Source organism: Hemiscyllium ocellatum, chromosome 5, assembly GCF_020745735.1.
Source record: "Hemiscyllium ocellatum isolate sHemOce1 chromosome 5, sHemOce1.pat.X.cur, whole genome shotgun sequence".
Taxonomy (NCBI): domain Eukaryota; kingdom Metazoa; phylum Chordata; class Chondrichthyes; order Orectolobiformes; family Hemiscylliidae; genus Hemiscyllium; species Hemiscyllium ocellatum.
In genome coordinates, this window is record NC_083405.1 from 91,625,283 (window position 1) to 91,646,754 (window position 21,472).

The 21,472-nt window shown below is 40.0% G+C and overlaps 1 protein-coding gene across 1 annotated transcript in view; it reads left to right on the plus strand.

Moving 5' to 3' along the window:
- plxdc2b (plexin domain containing 2b) overlaps positions 1–21,472 on the plus strand; it is a 430,770-nt gene that overhangs the window by 201,649 nt on the left and 207,649 nt on the right. The window contains exons 3-4 of the mRNA XM_060824983.1: positions 13,918–14,064; positions 14,874–14,943. Of these exons, the coding sequence (XP_060680966.1) occupies positions 13,918–14,064; positions 14,874–14,943 (217 nt within the window). The remainder of the gene's footprint in view (positions 1–13,917; positions 14,065–14,873; positions 14,944–21,472) is intronic.

A 21,472-nucleotide genomic window follows, 5' to 3' on the forward strand; every position in this document is an offset into this window, starting at 1 on the left:
AGGAGACTATTGAATGGTTCTTCTACTGTTGTTTTCATAACATACCACTGCTCAAACCCATACCAGTCACACCCAAGTACCTCGGTCGATTGGCGTAGATGAGCATCTCAGCCTGTAAGACACAGAGAGTAGGGTTGAAACTTGCTTTTAACCTGACCTTGTGGATTATTGAAAGGAAAATAAAATTGCTGTCATTCCTCCCATCATGTTCACAGTCTGAGAGACACACAGGAGATTATGGTTCAGTTTGTAGCACATATTTTCTGATTCAGTACGCGGATGTACCTACTAGAGAAGGTGCAAACCTTGACCTATTCTTGGGAAATAAGGCAGGGCAGGTGACTGAGGTGTCAGTGGGGGAGCACTTTGGGGCCAGCGACCATAATTCTATTAGATTTAAAATAGTGATGGAAAAGGATAGACCAGATCTAAAAGTTGAAGTTCTAAATTGGAGAAAGGCCAATTTTGATGGTATTAGGCAAGAACTTTTGAAAGCTGATTAGGGGCAGATGTTCGCAGGTAAAGGGATGGCTGGAAAATGGAAGCCTTCAGAAATGAGATAACCAGAATCAGAGAAAGTATATTCCTGTTAGGATGAAAGGAGAGCCTGGTAGGTATAGGGAATGCTGGATGACTAAAGAAATTGAGGGTTTGGTTAAGAAAAAGAAGGAAGCATATGTCAGGTATAGACAGGATAGATCGAGTGAATCCTTAGAAGAGTATAAAGGCAGTAGGAGTATACTTAAGAGGGAAATCAGGAGGGCAAAAAGAAGACATGAGATAGCTTTGGCAAATAGAATTAAGGTGAATCCAAAAAGTTTTTACAAATACATTAAGGACAAAAGGGTAACGAGGTAGAGAATAGGGCCCCTCAAAGATCAGCAAGGCGGCCTTTGTGTGGAGCCGCAGAAAATGGGGGAGATACTAAACGAGCATTTTGCATCAGTATTTACGATGGAAAAGGATATGGAAGATATAGAAGGTAGGGAGATAGATGATGACATCTTGCAAAATGTGGGAAGCTAGAGAAGTGATAGTCACATTTGAGGTGCTGGAAGACTGAGGTTGGCTAATGTAGTGCCACTGTTTAAGAAGGGTGGTAAGGACAAGCCGAGGAACTATAGACCAGTGAGCCTGACGTCAGTGGTGGGTAAGTTGTTGGAGGGGATCCTGAGTGACAGGATGTACATGTATTTGGAAAGGCAAGGACTGATTAGGGAAAGTCAACATGGCTTTGTGTGTGGGAAATCATTGTCTCACAAACTTGATTGAGGTTTTTGAAGAAGTAACAAAGAGGATTGATGAGGGCAGAGCGGTAGATGTGATCTATATGGACTTCAGTAAGGCGTTCGACAAGGTTCCCCATGGGAGACTGATTAGCAAGGTTAGACCTCACGGAATACAGGGAGAACTAGCCATTTGGATACAGAGCTGGCTCAAAGGTAGATGACAGAGGGTAGTAGTGGAGGGTTGTTTTTCAGACTGGGGCCCAGTGACCAGTGGAGTGCCACAAGGATCGGTGCTGTGTCCTCTACTTTTTGTCATTTACATAAATGATTTGGATGCGAGCAAAAGAGGTTATTAAGTTTGCCGATGACACCCAAATTGGAGGTGTAGTGGACAGTGAAGAGGGTTACCTCAGATTACAACAGGATCTGGACCAGGTGGGCCAATGGGCTGAGAAGTGGCAGATGGAGTTTAATTCAGATAAAAGTAAGGTGTTGCATTTTAGGAAAGTAAATCTTAGCAGGAATTATACATTTAATGGTAAGGTCCTAGGGAGTGTTGCTGAACAAAGAGACCTTGGAGTGCAGGTTCAGAGCTCCTTGTAAGCGGAGTCACAGGTAGATAGGATAGTGAAGAAGGCATTTGGTATGCTTTCCTTTATTGGTCAGAGTGTTGAGTACAGGAGTTGGGATGTCATGTTGCGGCTGTACAGGACATTGATTAGGCCAACGTTGGAATATTGCGTGCAATTCTGGTCTCCTTCCTATCGGAAAGATGTTGTGAAAATTGAAAGAGTTCAGAAAAGAATTAAAGGATGTTGTCAGGGTTGGAGGATTTGAGCTACAGGGAAAGGCTGAACAGAGGCTGTTTTTCCTGGAGCGTCGGAGGCTGAGGGGTGACCTTATAGAGGTTTACAAAATTATGAGGGGCATGGATAGGGTTAATAGGCAAAGTCTTTTCCCTGGGATTGGGGAGTCCAGAACTAGAGGGCATAGGCTTAGGGTGAGATTGGAAAGATATAAAAAAGACCTAAGGGGCAACTGTTTCACACAGAGGGTGGTACGTGTACGGAATGAGCTGCCAGAGGAAGTGGTAGAGGCTAATACAATTGCAACATTTAAGGGGCATTTGGGTGGATATATAAATAAGAAGGGTTTGGAGGGATATGGGCCACGGGCTGGCAGTTGGGACTATATTGGGTTGGGATATCTGGTTGGCATGGATGGTTTGGACCGAAGGGTCTGTTTCTATGCCGTACATCTCTATGACTCTATATCTCCCTTTGGAGTTTCCTTGATGCCTTCACATATGACATTCCAGTGTTTCTACTCCCACAGAGACTGAAAGTAACACTGATCTGTGTCACCTCTTTTTAAAATATACGCATTGCAATGAAAAGTTGAATCTAAACAGATGTAATCCAATGTTATAACCTTTTTGGAAAGACCACATTTTCAAAAATGTATTTTGTTGTTGGACTGTGCACTGGGAAAAATATATACTGTTTTAAACCAAGGAGACTGTGCAAAATATGGGCTGTAAGTATAAGCATCATGCTTACTGGAGCATATTGTGAATTGTATGGAATGTTTCCTGACAGAGTAAGAGCAAAATTGGACTGAGTGCATGCACTTTCTGAGTAAGGGAGTGAAAAAAAATTGTGCAAATATACTGTTTGGAAATCTGTAGTTGTGAGCTCTGAGGAGGTTTAATTTCAAGGGGTACATTGAAAAAGGTAGCCTAATTAAGAACCAGCTAAAACAGAATTCTCATTAACTGTCTCAGCAACATCATTTTTGGATGAGTAAATAGGTGGCAAATTTAGTGCCGATTTCACTAGAGTGCTGAAGTTGAGCATCTGAAGGAGTTCAGTAATGGAACAAGAGAGGTGTTTGGTTGGTTTTGCTAAACAAGGCAGGTGGTTGGCGAGTATTTCTGGTCTTCAATTTAAATGTAAGGTCTTTAATTTGTGTTTAGGTCTCCATTTTCTTTTCAGTCTTTTCCTTAAAAATAGCATGTTAGGTATAAGATTGCGGCAAGCGTGTAAAAAAACACACACACAATAAAGTGTGTGGAGTGGGGATTCTTCAAGACTAAAGACCAGTGATACACAAGTCATAACTTCTGTAAAATATAATGGAGATGGCGGGGTGTTGCTACAGTATGTAGTAACTGCTACAAAGCAAAGCAGTTCACAATGAACACGTCTGTAATGTGTGTTTGCAGGAGGAGCAACTGGGGATCCAAGTTGGGATGTAAAATCCAAATTATAGACATTGCACTGCGTCAAGGAGCAGGAATACTATCATACTCCCTCGGAAAGGTAATTCAGAGTGAGTCTGTGATAAAGGACAAAAGGGATGATTGTAGGTCAAGACACAGTGGGGCAGCTCTTCAGGAGCCTGTGCTCCTGCAGTTATCCAATAGTTGCAGGCTTCTTGCTAGCTGTGTGGACAAGAATGGGAACTGCAGGCAAGATAAGCAAACTGACCATGGCATGATGATACAAGGCAAAAAAAAACTACAGATGCCAGAATCCAAAGTAGACCAGCAAGAGGCTGGAAGAAAACAGCAAGCCAGGAAGGGTTGTACCCAAACCTCCACCTTCTGATGCTGCCAGGCTTGCTGTATTCTTCCAGCCCCCTGCTTGTCTACCGTGGTCCAGGGAGCCATTCAAGTTGGGGGAGGAAATTGGAATGCATCAATGGTAGCAAACAGTATAATTAGGCATTTAGGATATTCTTCTCTGCAACCATGAGTGTGAGTCCCGAAAGCTGTGTCGTCTAACTTGTGGCAGGGTTAAGGACGTCTCCTCAGGTCTGGAATAAAATGAAAAGGATCCATTTTTATCATCCACATTGGTGTAGCATTGATTGGACTGAAATGGAGGTTCTGCCGATGAAAGATTTTGAACCATTAGGAGCTGAACCAAAAATCAAAACCTCCAAGATAATAATCTCAGGATTGCCCCCAATGTTTTTTTTAGGCCGTGCACATGCGCAGCCACTCCAAGGTTCCACGTACAGCTACCATCATTGGCATGCCAGTCATAGGATTGTTTTCCAGTGCCAGGAGTTGCTGCTACACATGGGTCTCAGAGGCCTGTGAAGCCAGATAGAAAATGAATTACTACAGAGCTGCAGGCAAACTGGCATTGGGTAAATGAAATTAAAGCATTGCATTTGTGGTTTAAACATTGGTGAGAAAAGAATAGGTTTCAGTTCATGGGGCATTGCATCAGTACTGGCACAGAAGGCAGTGATTCTGATAAGAGAGACTTCACTTACACTGTGCTTAGTTCAAGGATTCTGGAGAATTGAACAAATAGTGCTATAGGAGGGTTCAGAAAAGAGAATACATTGGCTTACTAAGCAAAAGGTTACATTAGTAAAGTGATAAAAAGGCAAAGTTAATGGTTCTTTACTTGAGGATGCATAGTATTCACAGCAAAATAAATGAATTAATTGCACATTTGCAGATTAATGGGTATGATCTTAAAGACATTGTGGAAACATAGTTACAAGAATATTGTGATGATGCTGCTTCTTTAACAAGGTTAAGATGGGGAAAATCAAATTGGCAAACGTAGTAATGGAGAGGAATTCATAAGAGTATGTTTCAGCATAGACAGTTTCCTGGAATATTACATTGTGTATCCAATCAGAGATCGGGCTGTTTTTGACTTGGTGATGTGTAATGAAGCAGCTTTAAAAAATGATCTTGTCAGAGTACAAACACCTGTAGGGAACAATGGTCATATCATAGTAGAATTTGGAAGTCAGTTTGAGCAAGAGAAAACTGGGTCAGAGACCGCTGTGCAAATCTTATATGAATGTAATGACATAGTGATAAGGGCTGAAGTGGCTTCAGCAGAATGTACAGTTGAGGAACAATGGCAGACATGTCTCTCTCTCTCGCTGTCTCTCTTGCTGTCAGCATGGTGGGACCAGAAAATCTTTAGTAACAGCTGCCTAGTGCCCACTCACCTTTCTCTGCAAATTCCCTTGTTAAAAAGAAAAATGAAAAGCTATTTTCAGAAAGTAGTAACGTCAGGGCCCATAGCCCTTGCAGCAGCCATACCTCCAACTTGACCATGGCTAACTCGCTGCTGCAGTGTAATTAGCTGAGTCTCTTGCCTGACTGTGACGGTACCCCATGACCATGTGGTCCTGTTCTCTGCCTGAGGCTAAACCAGTTTTCGTAAACAGTGTGGATTGCTTCGGTGTGGATTCAATTGAGTGAAATGTCTTGGGAGGGCATACAGTGGACAAAAGTGATCACAGGAATTGACAATCTTGTGTATCAACCCTTCTCCTCTTGGTCCAAATTCCTGATGCAACATTTTTGAATAATCCCTATTTGTCAACTATTCAACTCCTAATAATGAGAACAAAACAGGCAAATCCCCATGTGAATTAGGGAGGGGGAGGCAATCTGGTAAAATTCACACCCCTTCCCCAACCATATTAGTTGAGTGAAACTAATGCAGGATGTCACATCAATTTACTCAAGTGTAGAAAGAGCAAAGAGGATTCAGCATTGGTCCTGGCTTATATCAATTTTAACCACTTACCGATTTAAGCACTATTTATTTTCCAAAACTTTGTTTCTGACCTTTCAATTAACTTTCTATGCTTCATTTCCACAAAGCACAAACCTGAAGTTTTCCACAAAGCCTGATCAGAAATTCCATGTAACCGACAACTACTGCATATCGAATTTGTCTTAAATGTAAAGTAAAACAGGGCAGCATGCAGCTTAAAGGACTCATCTGGGGTATCATTTTTTAAATGAATACATTAGGGAAATACTCTTGGGAAGTAGGGCAGGACAGGTAACAAAAGTGACAGTGGAGGAGCACTTTGGGACTAGTGACCATGGTTCTATTAATTTTTAAATAGTTATGGAGAGGGACAAAACTGGTCCACAGGTTCATGTTCGAAATTGAGGCAAGGCAAATATTGATGGAATTAGACAGGAGCTTGCAGGGGTAGATTGGAGTGGTTTCTTTCCAGGCCAAGCGACCTCCAGCAAGTGGGAGGCCTTCAAAAGTGAGATAGCTAGAGTTCATGGTCTTTATGTCCCTGTGAAGGTGAAACTCATGGTTGACAGGAATAGCGAACCCTGGATGACAAGAGATATTAAGGCTTTGGCCAGAAAAAAGGAGGTGGTATGGCTCAGGTACAGGCAGCTGGAATCAAGGGAACCCCTGGAGGTATATGGGGGATACAGGAATTTACCGAAGAAGGAAATCAGGAGAGTGAAAAGAGGCTATGTGATAGCCTTGGCTGGAAAGATCAGGGTGAATCCAAAGAGGTTCTTCAAGTATATAAAGGCAAAAGAATAACTAGAGAATAGACCCCTCAAGGCCCAAAGTGGACATGTATGTGTAGAACCGTGGGAAAGGCAAGGTCCTCAATGAATATTTCTCTTCTCTGTTTACTGTTAAGAAAGGCATGACAACTTGGGAATTTAGGGAAGTTAATGGTGATAACTTGGGGATAGTCCATATCACAGTAGGGGGGGTGTTGGATGTTTTAGCATATATGAAGGTAGATAAATCTGCTGATCCTGACCAGATATATCCAAGAACACTGCAAGACTCTAGAAAAGACATTGTGGGGGCACTAAATGATATTTTTGCATCATCATTAACCACGGGTAAAGTTCCGGAAGACTGGAGGGTAGTGAATGTTTTGCCCTTATTCAAGAAGGGCTGCAAAGAAAAACCTGGGTACTATAGACCAGTAAGCCTAACGGTTGTGGTGGGTACATTACTTGTGAAGATGCATTTGGAAAGACAGGGTTTGATTGGGAATAATCAGCATGGCTTTGTGTGTAGCATCAAATTTGTTACAGTTCTTTGGTGAAGTGGAGTCACAGGTAGACAGGGTGGTGAAGAAGGGTACTGAGTACAGAAATTGTGAAGTTGTGTTGCCGTTGTACAGGATGTTGGTGAGATTGCACTTGGAATATTGTTTTCTGTTCAGGAAGGATGTTATTAAACTGGAAAGAGTGCAGAAGAAATTTACAAGAATGTTGCCAGGACTCAAGAGTCTGAGTTATAGGGAGAGGATGGACAAGCTAGGGCTTTTTTCTTTAGAGTGGAGGAGTCTAAAGGGGGCTTTTCTAGAAGATACAAGATCATGAGAGGCATGGATAAAGTGAATACACTCAGTCTTTTTCCCAGGGTTAGGGGATCAAGGGTAGAGGGCATCAGTTTAAGGTTAGAGACAAAAGTATAACAGGGAGCCTGAGGGGGAACCCTTTTACACAGAGGGTGGTACGCATGTGGAATGAGCTTACAGCAGACCTGGCTGTGGTGGGTACATTAACAACACTTAAAAAGTGTTTGGACAAATACCTGGATAGGAAAGGTTTAGAAAGATATGGGCCAAGTGCATGGAAGTGGGATTAATATTGATGGACACTTTGGTCGGCATGGACTAATTTGGATCAAAGGGCCTGTCTCCATGCTGTAGCACTCTATGACTCTGTTAGATTTAAATTCCCCTTGACAAGAAAAATAGGTCAACAATAAGAATACAGTTTCTTAAAAAAAACTGATCAATGACTTTACACTGGTACTTTCACACCTGGAGATTTGTATGTCCTGTAATGTATGTGCCTTAGTGGTGTCATGGGGGACATTACATTTAATAAATTAGGAGCAACATAGAGTGATGATGTGCATAAACAGAAATAGCATTATTGTGACAGTAATGTTCAACATTGGAAAAAGGTATCTGTAAAATTCCCAAACTTAAATGAGACAAATATAGGAAATGCAATGGGGTAAGAGATGTAGGATTCCATGCTGTGCAATGTCTTGTATTATTAAAACTCACCTGTTGAAGAAAATCCAATATCTAACATATAGGTCGTTCTGCGAGAAACGTGTTTTGCTAATGCCAATTCGGTGTAATGCAACTGACGAATTGGGGACGCGGTTTCAAAAGCGCAAGCTCTTAAAATATATGTTGGCTGTAACGTGATTACATCACCATCATTAAATATTGTTTCTAAAGTGTTATTTTTCTATTACATGGAGTTATACAAGGACGCAACCATCATGTTATATAACAACTATCTGTAGATTAAAGTATGCAATTCCAAATGCACAATGCTGCAGTTTGCAAAATTACAAACTGTAATTACAGCATGGAGCGTCAGAGGCTGAGGAGTGACCTTCAGGTTTATAAAATCATGAGGGGCATGGATAGGATAAACAGACAAGGTCTTTTCCATGGGGTGGGGGAGTCCAGAATTAGAGGGCTTAGGTTTAGGGTGAGAGGGGAAAGATATAAAAGAGACCTAAAGGGCGACTTTTTCACACGCACGGTGGTACGGGTATGAATGATTTGCCAGAGGAGGCGGTGGCGGTTGGTCCAATTACAGCATTAAAAGGCATCTGGATGGGTAAATGAATAGGAAGGGTTGAGAGGTGTATGGGCCAAGTGCTGGCAAATGGGACCATTTGAGGTTAAGATATCTGGTCAGCATGAACGAGTTGGATCGAAGGGTCTGTTTCTGTGCTGTACACCTCCATGATTCTGTGACTCTGTGGCTTTCTGTATAGACTGAGGTGTCATTTAATCTGCACTTAGAGAGCAATCAATCAACTTAATAGAGCAGAGGGAGTGCTTTGATCTGCTCTTGTGTATTCCCATTTAACAGTGTAAATTGACTTTGTGTTTAAGAGTTAACTAAAATAATTCGTGCATAATACTATAATCATGAAAAGATTGATTTCTTGATCAAATAAATATGATATAATTGCCTTCAAGTTAGATAATATTTGTTGTACTTTATAGCTTTCCAAATTTGTTTTTGATATAATGCATACCAATGAATGGAGGTGGGACTGTAAATAAGTAGTAATAATCTCCTGCTTTTTCTACTTTCAAACAGTTGTTTCATTATAAAATGTCCATTATGGAGATTCAGGTTTCAAAATCCAATCCTTAAAAAAAAATGCACATCCCATTCTAACCTTGCAAGTTAACACTCAATCTCCAATCACTCTTGCCTCACCAAAGTACTGAAGTAAATTGTCACTTCAAAACTCCATATGTTCCCACAACAGAAAGTTTGAATCTCTCTAACCAGGCTCCTCCCACAACTTGTGAACCACTGTAACCAATGTCATATAGTTTTAGTTTTTCATGGATGCAAGCTTTTCTGATGAGGCCATTATTTGTCTCCTGTTTCTAACTATCCTTGAGAAGATAATGGTGAGCAGCCTTCTTGAACCTTTGTGTTCCATGTGGTGTTAATCCACACAGAGTGCTGTAAGGCAAGAAGTGCAACATTTTGGCCCAGGGACAATGAATAAATGGCAATTTTGTTACAATCCAAGAAGGTGTGAGACTTGTTGGAGGTGACTCCTGATCTCATGCAGTCCCATAGCAACAAGCCAAACATGGGCAGGGAAATTTCCTGCTAATTACCACTATCCTGCCCTCAGCTGATGAACCAGAATTCCTCCATGTTAAGCAAGTAGGAACACACATTGTATTATGGGTAGGGAACTTCAGTGACCACAACCAAGAGTGGCTCAGTAGCAGCATAACTGATTGAGTTCTAAAGGACATAGCTACTAGACTGGGTATATGGCGAGGGAACCAACAGGAGGGCAAAACAGAAAACTACAGATGCTGAAAAACAGAAAAATAAACAGAAATTGCTGGAGAAACTCAGCAGGTCAAACAACACCTGTGGAAAGTAAGCAAAGATAATGTTTGGGTCTGGTGAAGGGAAAAACATACTTGGTTCCGTCCTCACCAAAATAAGTCGTAAAGTCATAGAGGTATACAGCATAGAAACAGGCCCTTCAGCCCAACTCATCCATGTCGACCAGGTTTCCAAAACTAAATGAGTCCCATTTGCCTGCATTTCACTCATATTCCTCCCAGCCTTTCATATCCATTTATCTGTGCAAGTCTATTTTAAATGTTGTAATTGTATCCACCTCTACCACTTCCTCTGGCAGCTCGTTCCATATACGCACCACCCTCTGTGTGAAAAAGTTACATTTCAGATCCCTTTTAAATCTTTGCCTTCTCAGCTTAAACCTATGTCCTCTAGTTGTGGATTCCCCTACCCTGGGGAAAATACCTTCGGTAGTCATCCTTTCTATGCCTCTCAAGATTTTATAAACTTCTGTAAGGTTAACCTGCGCCTCCTATGCTCCAGGGAAGAGAATTCAGCCTCTCCTTATAACTCAAAACTTCCAGTGTCAGTAACATCCTTGTATATCTTTTTTGCACTGTCTCCAGTCTGATAACATCCTTCTTGTGGTAGGGTGACCAGAATTGTATACAGAGGCCTTGCCGATGTCTTGTACAGTTGTAACATGGCATCCCAACTCCTGTACTCAGTGCTCTAACTAATGAATGCAAGCATGCCAAACACTTTGTTCACCACCCTGTCTACTTGTGACACCACTTTCAAGGAACTATGTGCCTGTATCCCTAGGTTTCTCCATTTGACAGCAATCCTCATGACCTTACCAGTAACCGTCTAAACCCTGATTTGTCTTACCAAACTGAAACACCTCACATTTAACGGAATTAAACTCCATATGCCATTCCTGACCCACTTGATCAAGATCTGTTGATAACCTTCTTCACTGTCCACTGTACTACCAATTTGGTGTCTTCCGCAAACTTACTCACTATGGCTCTTATATTCTCATCCAACTTGTTTATATAAATGACAAACAATGGTGAACAACAATATTTCTAAGTGCTATTTGTTATCCTTTGTAGTAGATTCCAACAGTTTTGCAACAACAGATATTGGCTAATTAACTTGTAGCAACCTGATTTTTGCCTCATTCCCTTTTCGAATAAACCTGAATCCATTTTGTCTCTATGAGTAGTAAGTCAGGAGTGTGATAGATATTCCCCACTTATCTGGATATCTGGATGAATGCAGCTCCAATAATACTCAAGGTTTAAAACCTGCCTTGGAAGATGATAGGAATTGATACTATCCTCATTAAACTGGTTGAACTGAAGCTGAGACTGTTCTTCCTGCTCCCAAGGTTCCTGCTTCTTGGCAATAATGTGTTCTCTGGAGTGTGTGAGTGACTTGGTAGTGGTAAATATTAATTCAGCATGAAAAAAAATGTAATTTTCATGATGACTACAATGCTGATTACCATAAAAACCCATCTGGTGCATTAATATCCTCTAGGGCAATAAACCTACAATTCTTTCTTAGTATGGTCTGCTTGTGTCTCCAGTAACATGCTTGACTCTTTACTGCCTTGAATACTAAATGCTGGCCCAGCAGCAATGCCCACAAAATGTTATGAATAAAAAAAGTCTGACTTGTACCTTATGGGTGGTACACAACTTTTGGGGAGGCAGGAAGTGAGTTACTCACAAACATCAACCCATGTTACTGCTTCTCAACCTCTCTTCAGTCAATAAAAAAACTACAGTATATATTTGTGATAATGGATCATTTGAATTATCATAGTACAGACTGAAATAGTGATTATGGAAAGGATAAAGAAGAGGAAGTTTCTGAGGTGTGTTTTTGAAGAATTTCCTTGGTCAATATATTTTGGTTCAATTATGAAGGTGGCACGGCTGGATCTAGTTATTTAATGGAGATGGGTTAAGTGGATCAAGTATCCATCAAGGAACATTTTCAAAGTATCATAAGGTTTGGATTAGCTAAAGGATTGGACAGGTTTCAGTCTGGAGTTAAAGTTGGGGCATAATTTAGAGTGAAAGTCCAAAAGCCTTCTAGAGATATAAATAATGATAAAAGGGTAGCAACGAAAGGGGTGATGGCAGGGATGGGGGAACGAATTGGTGAGCAAAAATAGAATCAACACATAGAAGCAAAAGGTATGGTTGAGGTACTAATTGACTGGTTTACATCTGTCTTTTATCTATAATGGTGCTACCATGGTCATTGTGAAGGAGATGTTGTTTAAGATACTGGATGGATTCAAAATTGATAAATAGGATGTATTTGAAAGGATGGTTGTATTGAAAGTTATTAACTCACTAAGACTGGATGGAATGCATTTAGGAATGCTGGGGGAGAGTCAAAATTTCAGAGGTCCTGGCCATAATCTTCGAAGCCACCTTAAATACAGAGGCAGGCAGGGTGCTGCTAGAGGATTGGAGAACTGCACATGTTGCCCCTTCTTCACAGAAGGTGTTTAAAAATGGTAGTCCCGGCATCTACAGTTCATTGATGGGAAAGCATTGGAAGATGATAATATAAAATAAAATTAACAGTCACTTTGGACTCGTTAATGGCAAATTCTGTTAAATAACCTGATTGGGTTTTTTGATAATATAACAGAGACAGTTGATGAGAATAATAGGGTTGATATGTTGACTTCAAAAAGCAGTTTAATATGTTGAAATACGATAGACTTGTCAGCAATGTCAAAGCCATGGAATAAAAGCAAAAATAATAGAACAGATACGATATTATTAAAGTGACCGGAAAAGAGAGCTGTGAACTGTTGTTTTTCCACTAAAATGGGATTTCCTAAAGTTCAGTACTAGAACCACTGCTTTTCCTGATATTCAAAAGTGAACTACACTTGGGAGTGAGAGCAAAATGTCAACACTTTGAGACTGTGTTGCATTGATGGAGGTGGTCTTCATTGAGTGAGATGTTAAACCCAGGTTTTATTTGCCTTTTCTCATAGTAACCAAAAGACTGGTGGCACCACTTGAAGGAGAATCATGAATTGACTAACATCATCCATATAAATTAGCTTATCTTTCATCTTGTTTACTTTCTCTAAGATTTGTTTGGCAGTTGTATTTAACTACATCATAAAAGACTGCACTTGAGGACTAATTCTCTGGTGGTAAAGAGTTTTGTGACAACCTGAGCACGTGGTGCAGTTCTGTACAAATGCATGGTCTTTCCAAATTGACTTTGCTTTCTGTTCTATGTTGATTCCATGGGGACAGACAATGAACAGGTCAAAACTTGTGAAGTTTTCCTCATTGATCCCATAAGAATGCTATGTGGGCCAACTTGCACAGTCCACATAGCTCAAAGCAGCCTTCCAAATATCTTATTCTCAATGTTTTCTTAGAATCTTATGGTGCAGTGAGTAACCTCCCCGCCTTTGAGTTAGAAGCTCCTGGTTCAAAGCCCACATCAGGAATTGGTAGCCAAAGAAATAGCTGCCTTAACGTGGCCAGAGAGATTGAAGTGCCAACTTGAAGATCATTCCAGTACGTACCAATAGTAGGTGGTAAGCGTAGGAGCGATTCCTGCTCTGCCATATGGGAGGAAGAAATTAGAAACTCCACAATCACTATATTCATATCCATTTCTCCAGGCTACATGATGCATGTAAAAGTGCAATTCTGACTCCTTAGGTGACCGGTTGCCTCAGTTGACTGGACAGCCAATGGGATCAGATTGGTCCCAACAGTGTGAAGTTAGATCCCTGTTTCAGCCAGACCTGCCTCCTTGCCCCAGCCGTATGGGACATTGCTGTATGGGACAGCCCGACCTTGGGGCAGACAGCTCAAGAAGCAGACATGTTTTCTGCTGAAGAATCCAGTGTTAAACCTTGATGTGTCACATCTGGCAATTAGATAACATTGGACTTTCATCTTATAAAAGTATAATAACCAGCAACACATTTTCAGCTAAAAGTATAATATGCCAACTGTACTCAATTATTTGCAGGAAAACACAGACCACAACTACTATACATCAAGAATGTTTGGGCCATCTGATCCAGAAACCAGGGAACTATGGGTTAACATGGATCAAATGGAAAAAGATAAAGTGAAGATTCACGGGATTCTATCTAACACCCACCGGCAAGCTGCTGTAAGTGTCATCTAACTATTATAATCAATAAAGTACATTTTCCAAATACCTAGAATAATTTAGATGATTGACTTTGAGTACATGATCACATTATTTTAGGAGTAAATACAGTATATGATATATTTCTTCATTAAACTCAAATTTATTTCTTTCATGTTATATTCATATGCATTTATCACTAATACACCATTAACATAGAAAGGTGCTTAAATAAAAAAGAAGGAAAATTAAATCAAAGTTAGTGCGGGTAACACAAAACAAAAAGTGGGGCTTTTAAAAGTGGAGAGAGATGTAGAAAGATGGAAAAATCAGTGAATAAAATTCCCAGGCGCATAGTCATGAAAGCATCTGGTTGACAGGGGGAACAATTAGACTGTTTAGATTGGAAAAAAACAAAGAACTGTGGATGCTGGAAATCAGAATCAAAAACAAAAATTGCTGGAAAAACTCAGCAGGTCACGCAGTGTCTGTGGGGACAAAACAGAGTTAATGTTTCAGTTTCTAGAACTGAAGTTCTGAAGAAGGTCCAATGGACCCAAAACGTTAACTCTGCTGCCAGGCCTGCTGAGTTTTTTCAGCTATTTCTGTTTAAAATGAAATATTTTATCAAGAAGTTTTCAATCTTTTTAATAAAGACATTTTAGACTGTTACAATTCTCACCTCAAAGTTCTAGCAACAGGGCGCTTCTAATTTCTTTAACTAATCATTATTGTGAAATGATATAAATGAATTTTAATGATTTATTTCTCTTAAAATATTATAAGTTCTATTTATTTTGTTGACAAACTAATTTGATTACTTCATGCAGAGGGTAAATTTGTCCTTCCACTTCCCATTTTATGGCCATTTCCTGACAGAGGTTACCGTGGCGACTGGCGGTAAGTCCGTCTTGAATTTTAACTGTATTTTTCTGGTGATAAATGAATAATACAAGCAACAACAACTGATTCACCATTGCCTTCTCACACATTGATCAAATGCCCCTACGATTTGCTGTATTGACATTGATACGGAGGATAATGAGAATGCATTGAAACTGAGAATTTACTTTGGAGCTGAATTTCCTCAAACCTTCTTTTACTGAAGGGCCATGGCCATATCCTCTCCCCTACCTGCAATGTTAGACTGCTATCCTAGATTCAGTCAGGTGTCAGGAGTGGAAAGCAGTCTTTTGATGCATCGGCTATCCAGCTCCATGTAAAACCCTGCTCCTTTTGGCTGTTGTAGTTGTTAATTTTTGCTTTCAGGATGTTGTTGGTTGTCAATGCTTTAATCAATTTTTTAAAAATCTGACTCTGCGTTTCAATATTTTGGTTGACAGTAAATGAACTAATGATATGTCGAGATGATTATATTTTATATCTTTGTATATATTTTATATTGGTGTATAATTTATAGCTTTTACTACCAATTTTCTCATCAGTTATTTCTTCATTACTAAATTCTCTGAGAATTTCACAAGATATGAGGCAAGAACTTTCGAAATCTGATTGGGGGCAGATGTTCGCAGATAAAGGGACGGCTGGAAAATGGGACGCCTTCAGGAATGACATAACGAGAATCTAGAGAAAGTATATTCCTGTTACGGTGAAAGGAAAGGCTGGTAGCTATAGGGAATGCTGGATGACTAAAGAAATTGAGGATTTGGTTAAGAAAAAGAAGGAAGCATATGTAAGGTAGAGACAAAATAGATTGAGTGAATCCTTCGAAGAGTATAAAGGCAGTAGGAATATACTGAAGAGGGAAATCAGGAGGGCAAAAAGGGGACATGAGATAGCTTTGGAAAATAGAATTAAGGTGAATCCAAAGAGATTTTGTAAATAAGTTAAGGACAAAAGGGTACCTAGGGAGAGAATAGGGCCCTTCAAAGATCAGCAAGGTGGCCTTTGTGTGGAGCCACAAAAAATGGGGCAGATACTAAATGAGTATTTTGCATCAGTATTTACTGTGGAAAAGGATGTGGAAGATATAGAATGTAGGGAAATAGATGGTGACACCTTGCAAAATGTCCAGATTACAGAGGAGGAAGTGCTGGATGTCATGAAATGGGTAAAGGTGGATAAATCCCCAGGACCTGATCAGGCATACCCGAGAACTCTGTGGGAAGCTAGAGAAGTGATTGCTGGGCCTCTTGCTGAGATATTTGTATCATTGATAGTCACAAGTGAGGTGCCGGAAGACTGGAGGTAGGCTAACGTGGTGCCACTGTTTAAGAAGGGTGTTAAGGACAAGCCAGGGAACTATAGACCAGTGAGCCTGACGTCGGTGATGGGTAAGTTGTTGGAGGGAATCCTGAGGAACAGAATGTACATGTATTTGGAAAGGCAAGGACTGATTAGGGATAGTCAACATGGCTTTGTGCTTGGGAAATCATGTCTAAACAACTTGATTAAGTTTTTGGAGGAAGTAACAAAGAGCATTGATGAGGGCAAAGCGATAGATGTGATCAAAATGGACTTCAGTAAGGCGTTCAATAAGGTTCCCCATGGGAGACTGGTTAGCAAGGTTAGACCTCACAGGATACAGGGAGAACTAGCCATTTGGATACAGAACTGGCTCAAAGGTAGAAGACAGAGGGTGGTGGTGGAGGGTTGTTTTTCAGACTGGAGGCCTGTGACCAGTGGAGTGCCACAAGGATCGGTGCTGGGCCTTTTTGTCATTTACATAAGTGATTTGGATGTGAGCATAAGAGGTACAGTTAGTAAGTTTGCAGATGACACTAAAATTGGAGGTGTAGTGGACAGCAAAGAGGGTTACCTCAAATTACAACAGGATCTTGACCAGATGGGCCAATGGGCTGAGAAGTGGCAGATGGAATTTAATTCAGATAAATGCGAGGTGCTGCATTTTGAGAAAGCAAATCTTAGCAGGACTTATACACTTAATGGTAAGGTCCCAGGGAGTGTTGCTGAACAGTGAGACCCTGGAGTGCAGGGTCCTTGAAAGTGGAGTCGCAGGTAGAAAGGATAGTGAAGAAGGCATTTGGTGTGCTTTCTTTTATCGGTCAGAGTATTGAGTATACAGGGAGGAGATCATGTTGCTGCTGTATAGGACACATTTGGAATATTGCATGCAATTCTGGTCTCCTTCCTATCGGAAAGATGTTTTGGAACTTGAAAGAGTTCAGAAAAGATGTACAAGGATATTGCTAGGGTTGGAGGATTTGTGCTATAGGGAGAGGCTGAACAGGCTGGGGCTGTTTTCCCCGGAGGGTCAGAGGTTGAGGGGTGACCTTATAGAGGTTTACAAAATCATTAGGGGCATGAATAGGATAAATAGACAAAGTGTTTTTCCTGTGTTTGGGGAGTCCAGAAATAGAGGGCATAGGTTTAGGGTGAGAGGGGAAAGATATAAAAGAGACCTAAGGGGCAATTTTTTCACACAGAGGGTGGTATGTGTATGGAATGAGCTGCCAGAGGAAGTGTTGGAGGCTGGTACAATTGCAACATTTCAAAGGCATTTGGATGGGTATTTGAATAGGAAGGGTTTGGAGGGATATGGGCCAGGTGCTGGCAGGTGGGATAGATTAGGTTGGAATATCTGGTTGGCGTGGACGGGTTGGACCGAAGGGTCTGTTTTCATGCTGTACATCTCTATGACTGTATGACTTGGGCACTCTTCTTGTTCTATGATTAGCTTTGAAGACTTTAGAAGTTGATAAGGTATTTAACTTTAGGGGTGAGGGCTGAAGAGAATGAAGTGGACCTTGCAGTTAGTTCTGTAATACCTAATAAACACTCTACAGCCATTGTCAATAGGTAAACATTCATAAGCTGATCAGAGCTTACTTATTTTTCTCTTTTCTGGAAACACTGTGGCAGATTTTCAAACATCTGAAATGTCAGCACTAAGTATGCTTATAACAGCTGAACCCACAATCTTTAGTTTTTAAATTGGTTTTCTGATCTCTTGAAATATCACAGGTTTCTATTTGCTTTTTTTTCAACATGTGGTGTTAATCTGTTCAGAGTCCCCTGGGTGTTTTATGCATTTTACAGTTTATTCTGTGTTCGTATGGCTATCACATCTTCTTTTATTCTAACGGCTGGTATCTGTTGCTCATATAACCCAAATTCCAAATTAATGGTTCTGGTAGCGAATGTGGTAGTGCACATTTATTGAGTGTAGCTGCAGCAGAAAATTATTGTCAATGCTTGATAAGACAATAAATCTCCTTTTTAATTACTTCGGTGTACATTCTTTATTATTATATATAATTCAATTCAAATAAATAGTTGATATGTTTTATCAGGACATTGAAAAGACAGACTATGTTGTGAAATCTGTCATTCACGCAGTCTATAAGCTGCAGTGTATCATTGCACAGTAATTATTATGATATGAATCCTGTTAATATAGTTTCTGGTCTGAGGAGTTATTACAGTGATAAATGATGGCTGTGCAGTTTTTCTTTTAATCAGTAAAACCACTGCCAGTCATAATTTGTGATGAAGTTTTAAACAGATTAAATAAAAGCAGGTTGCAAGCTCACTAATGCAATGTCACTGTCACTGTGATGTCTCTATGAATTGCTGCAGTGGTCAGATTTGAAGGTAAGTGTTGATTGTGGATAGGAGCTTTGGAATCTGTGCAAATTGGAAGTGGAATTGCACTGGTCCACAGAGAATTGGCAGCAGCTTATTTCTCAAAGAAACATATAAGATGGAGTTAACAGGTTATTCAAACATTTTGAGCAGGCTGGTAATTTTTCTTGTCTTAACCCTGCAAATGTTACATCGAGGCTATCAGAACTCAAATGGTTAGAGATTTAAGGTGAAATTGAACCGAAAAGCAATTCTGAACAAAAATGTGTTCAAAATTGATTTATAGATTGCTGCGCTGATGATACAACATATTTTCTGTTCCGGCTAGGAAACCTGCTATTTTAAATGTGAAGTATTGATTTATTTTACTTAGCATTTTGTATATTTAAAATCATTTCCTATTCCATACGTGCACTTATGCTAAATTATGATACATTCCTGAATCTTATTTAAAGATCTATTTAATGTTTACAAACTGAACAAAGTAGATTTTCTTATCTCCCAGAAATAAATAGTAGCCATAAAAAGTGCCCTATTTTTAATAAGGCAATTGCCTATACAATAGAGTTTGAGAATTCTGCAATAGTGGATTTATCTAATGGAATGAGGTTGTGATTCCAGCTGTTGGTGATACAGGATACATCAGATCACAAAGTGAAACATGGCTTGATAACACATAAGTTTATTTTTAGTTTGGTTAACACATTAGTCAGTCACTGAACAAACTATCAAAAAGCTCTTTTCACTAAAGAGTACAGTGTATTATGCAAAAGGAAATAAGCAAATCGATATATACGCAATTTAGAAAGATCTTAAAATGAACAATGAAAAGAAAAATTCAACCCTTTTCCCAGCAATATCCTTTGCAGTTACTCAAGCCCAAAGAATTATTACTCCTATCTTAGTTCCATAATTCTTTTCTTAATTAGCAAGGCAGCAAACATTTCCTTTCAGCCCATTCTCGACAGTTTAATCAAATGTAATTCTCTCTGTTACTGTTTCTCCCAAGATACTTAACTAAATTTCAAGAAAAGCCCTGTCTACTTAAACTGCTAAAACAATTTAAGATTTATTTCCAGCTCTGAAAGGCTGGACTACCTCAAGCTCATCAACCCTCCTCCTGATATGAAACAATTCTTTTCAACAGAAACCTGGCTATGGTCATATTCTTTCTTTCCTTCTATATCCTTCAAGTTCATCTTTGTAAATGTTTCATCATTTAACTCCACATGTAACTTCTCTATTCATTGAGCTTAAGACATTTGCTTTCTTTGAAATGACGTTTGAACTCCCTGTTCAAAAATGATTTCTGACCTTTGTTAAAAGAAGCAAGCCCCTTTCACAGAACTGAAAGCTAAAATCTATTACAACTCAATTTTGAAGTCCAAGTGTCCACATAATATATTAGAAACATTTATCACATATGCAACAAAAACAAATAACCCTGAGATAGAGCCATAGAGATGTACAACATGGAAACAGACCCTTCGGTCCAACTCGTCCATGCCGACCAGATATCCCAATCCAATCTAGTCCCACCTGCCAACACCTGGCCCATATCCCTCCAAACCCTTCCTAGTCATCTACCCATCCAGATGCCTTTTAAATGTTGCAATTGTACTAGCCTCCACCACTTCCTTTGGCAGCTCATTCCATATATGTACCACATTCTGAGTGAAAAGGTTGCCCCTTAGGTCTCTTTTATATCTTTTCCCTCTCACCATTAATCTATGCCCTCTAGTTCTGGACTCCCCTGCCCCAGGGAAAAAGCTTTGTCTATTTATCCAATCCATACACCTCATGATTTTATAAAGATGATTATGATTGCCAAAATAGAACTGAATTATTAATTGGGAATGTGGTTGAAGCTTATTTTTGGACAGAGATCAGCAGAAATGACACATGTTCCTGTTGCAATGAGAGTGAATGCAATAGTCTCAGTTAGTAGACCATATTCAAATAATAAACATAACAGGTTGGATGAATATTCTGTGTGTGTTTGATCATATTTAGTATTCAAGGAGCATTGATGCAGTACATTAAATGCATGAGATAGAGTCCAAGTAACAGCAGCTTGAGATGGTCTGTGTCGGGAAACAATTTGATAAATCACTTTTCCTAGTTGGTATTTTATACCAATGTTGCTGCCAGGAATAGTGATACTCCAATGAAAATAAATGAGCAGAATTTTATGGAAACCCATCGGCGACTTTGCAAATGAGAGTTCCAAAACTTTCCTTGGGTGTGCCCCACCCTTTCTGCCGAACCCCGATCGGCTGCAACTGTGTGAGAGCAAGTGAGACTTAGGGTGAGCCCCCTGCTCTCAGTTGAGGCTGTTAGGTTTGAATGCTGCAGCTGGAGTTCAAGAATGAGGTGAATACAAAGGCATCAACTAGAAAGGTCCTATTTCCACATCAGGCACTCACACCAAAGGCTGTACTCCCAGGGTGCTCTGTCCCTCCTCTTCCTAGCCTCTCCATCAAGTACCACTGCTCTGACCAAGTGCTGTCTCCAATCCAGAGAATTAAAAAGCTCTGGGGGTGCTGTGGTGGAAGGGGATGCATTCACCATCTTCCATTCTGGAGGCACGAATAAATCTCCATCATTACCCAAAAGAAATGCTTCTTCAATTTTGTCAGCCTAAAGCCTTTTGGTAAATTTGGCATTGTGCCTCATTTGAATGGAAGTGGCAAATTGTGGATTTTAAATTGGGTTGAAAGCAGTGTCAGCAAGCTGAACTTAAGACATCACTTGCGTTCCTGCTAATGTTCAGGCATATAATTACAGTACAAGTCCTGATGAAGTAATTGGAACCAAACCAGCAAATTTAAACAAATTTAAAAAACCTGCCTTCTCCCTCAGC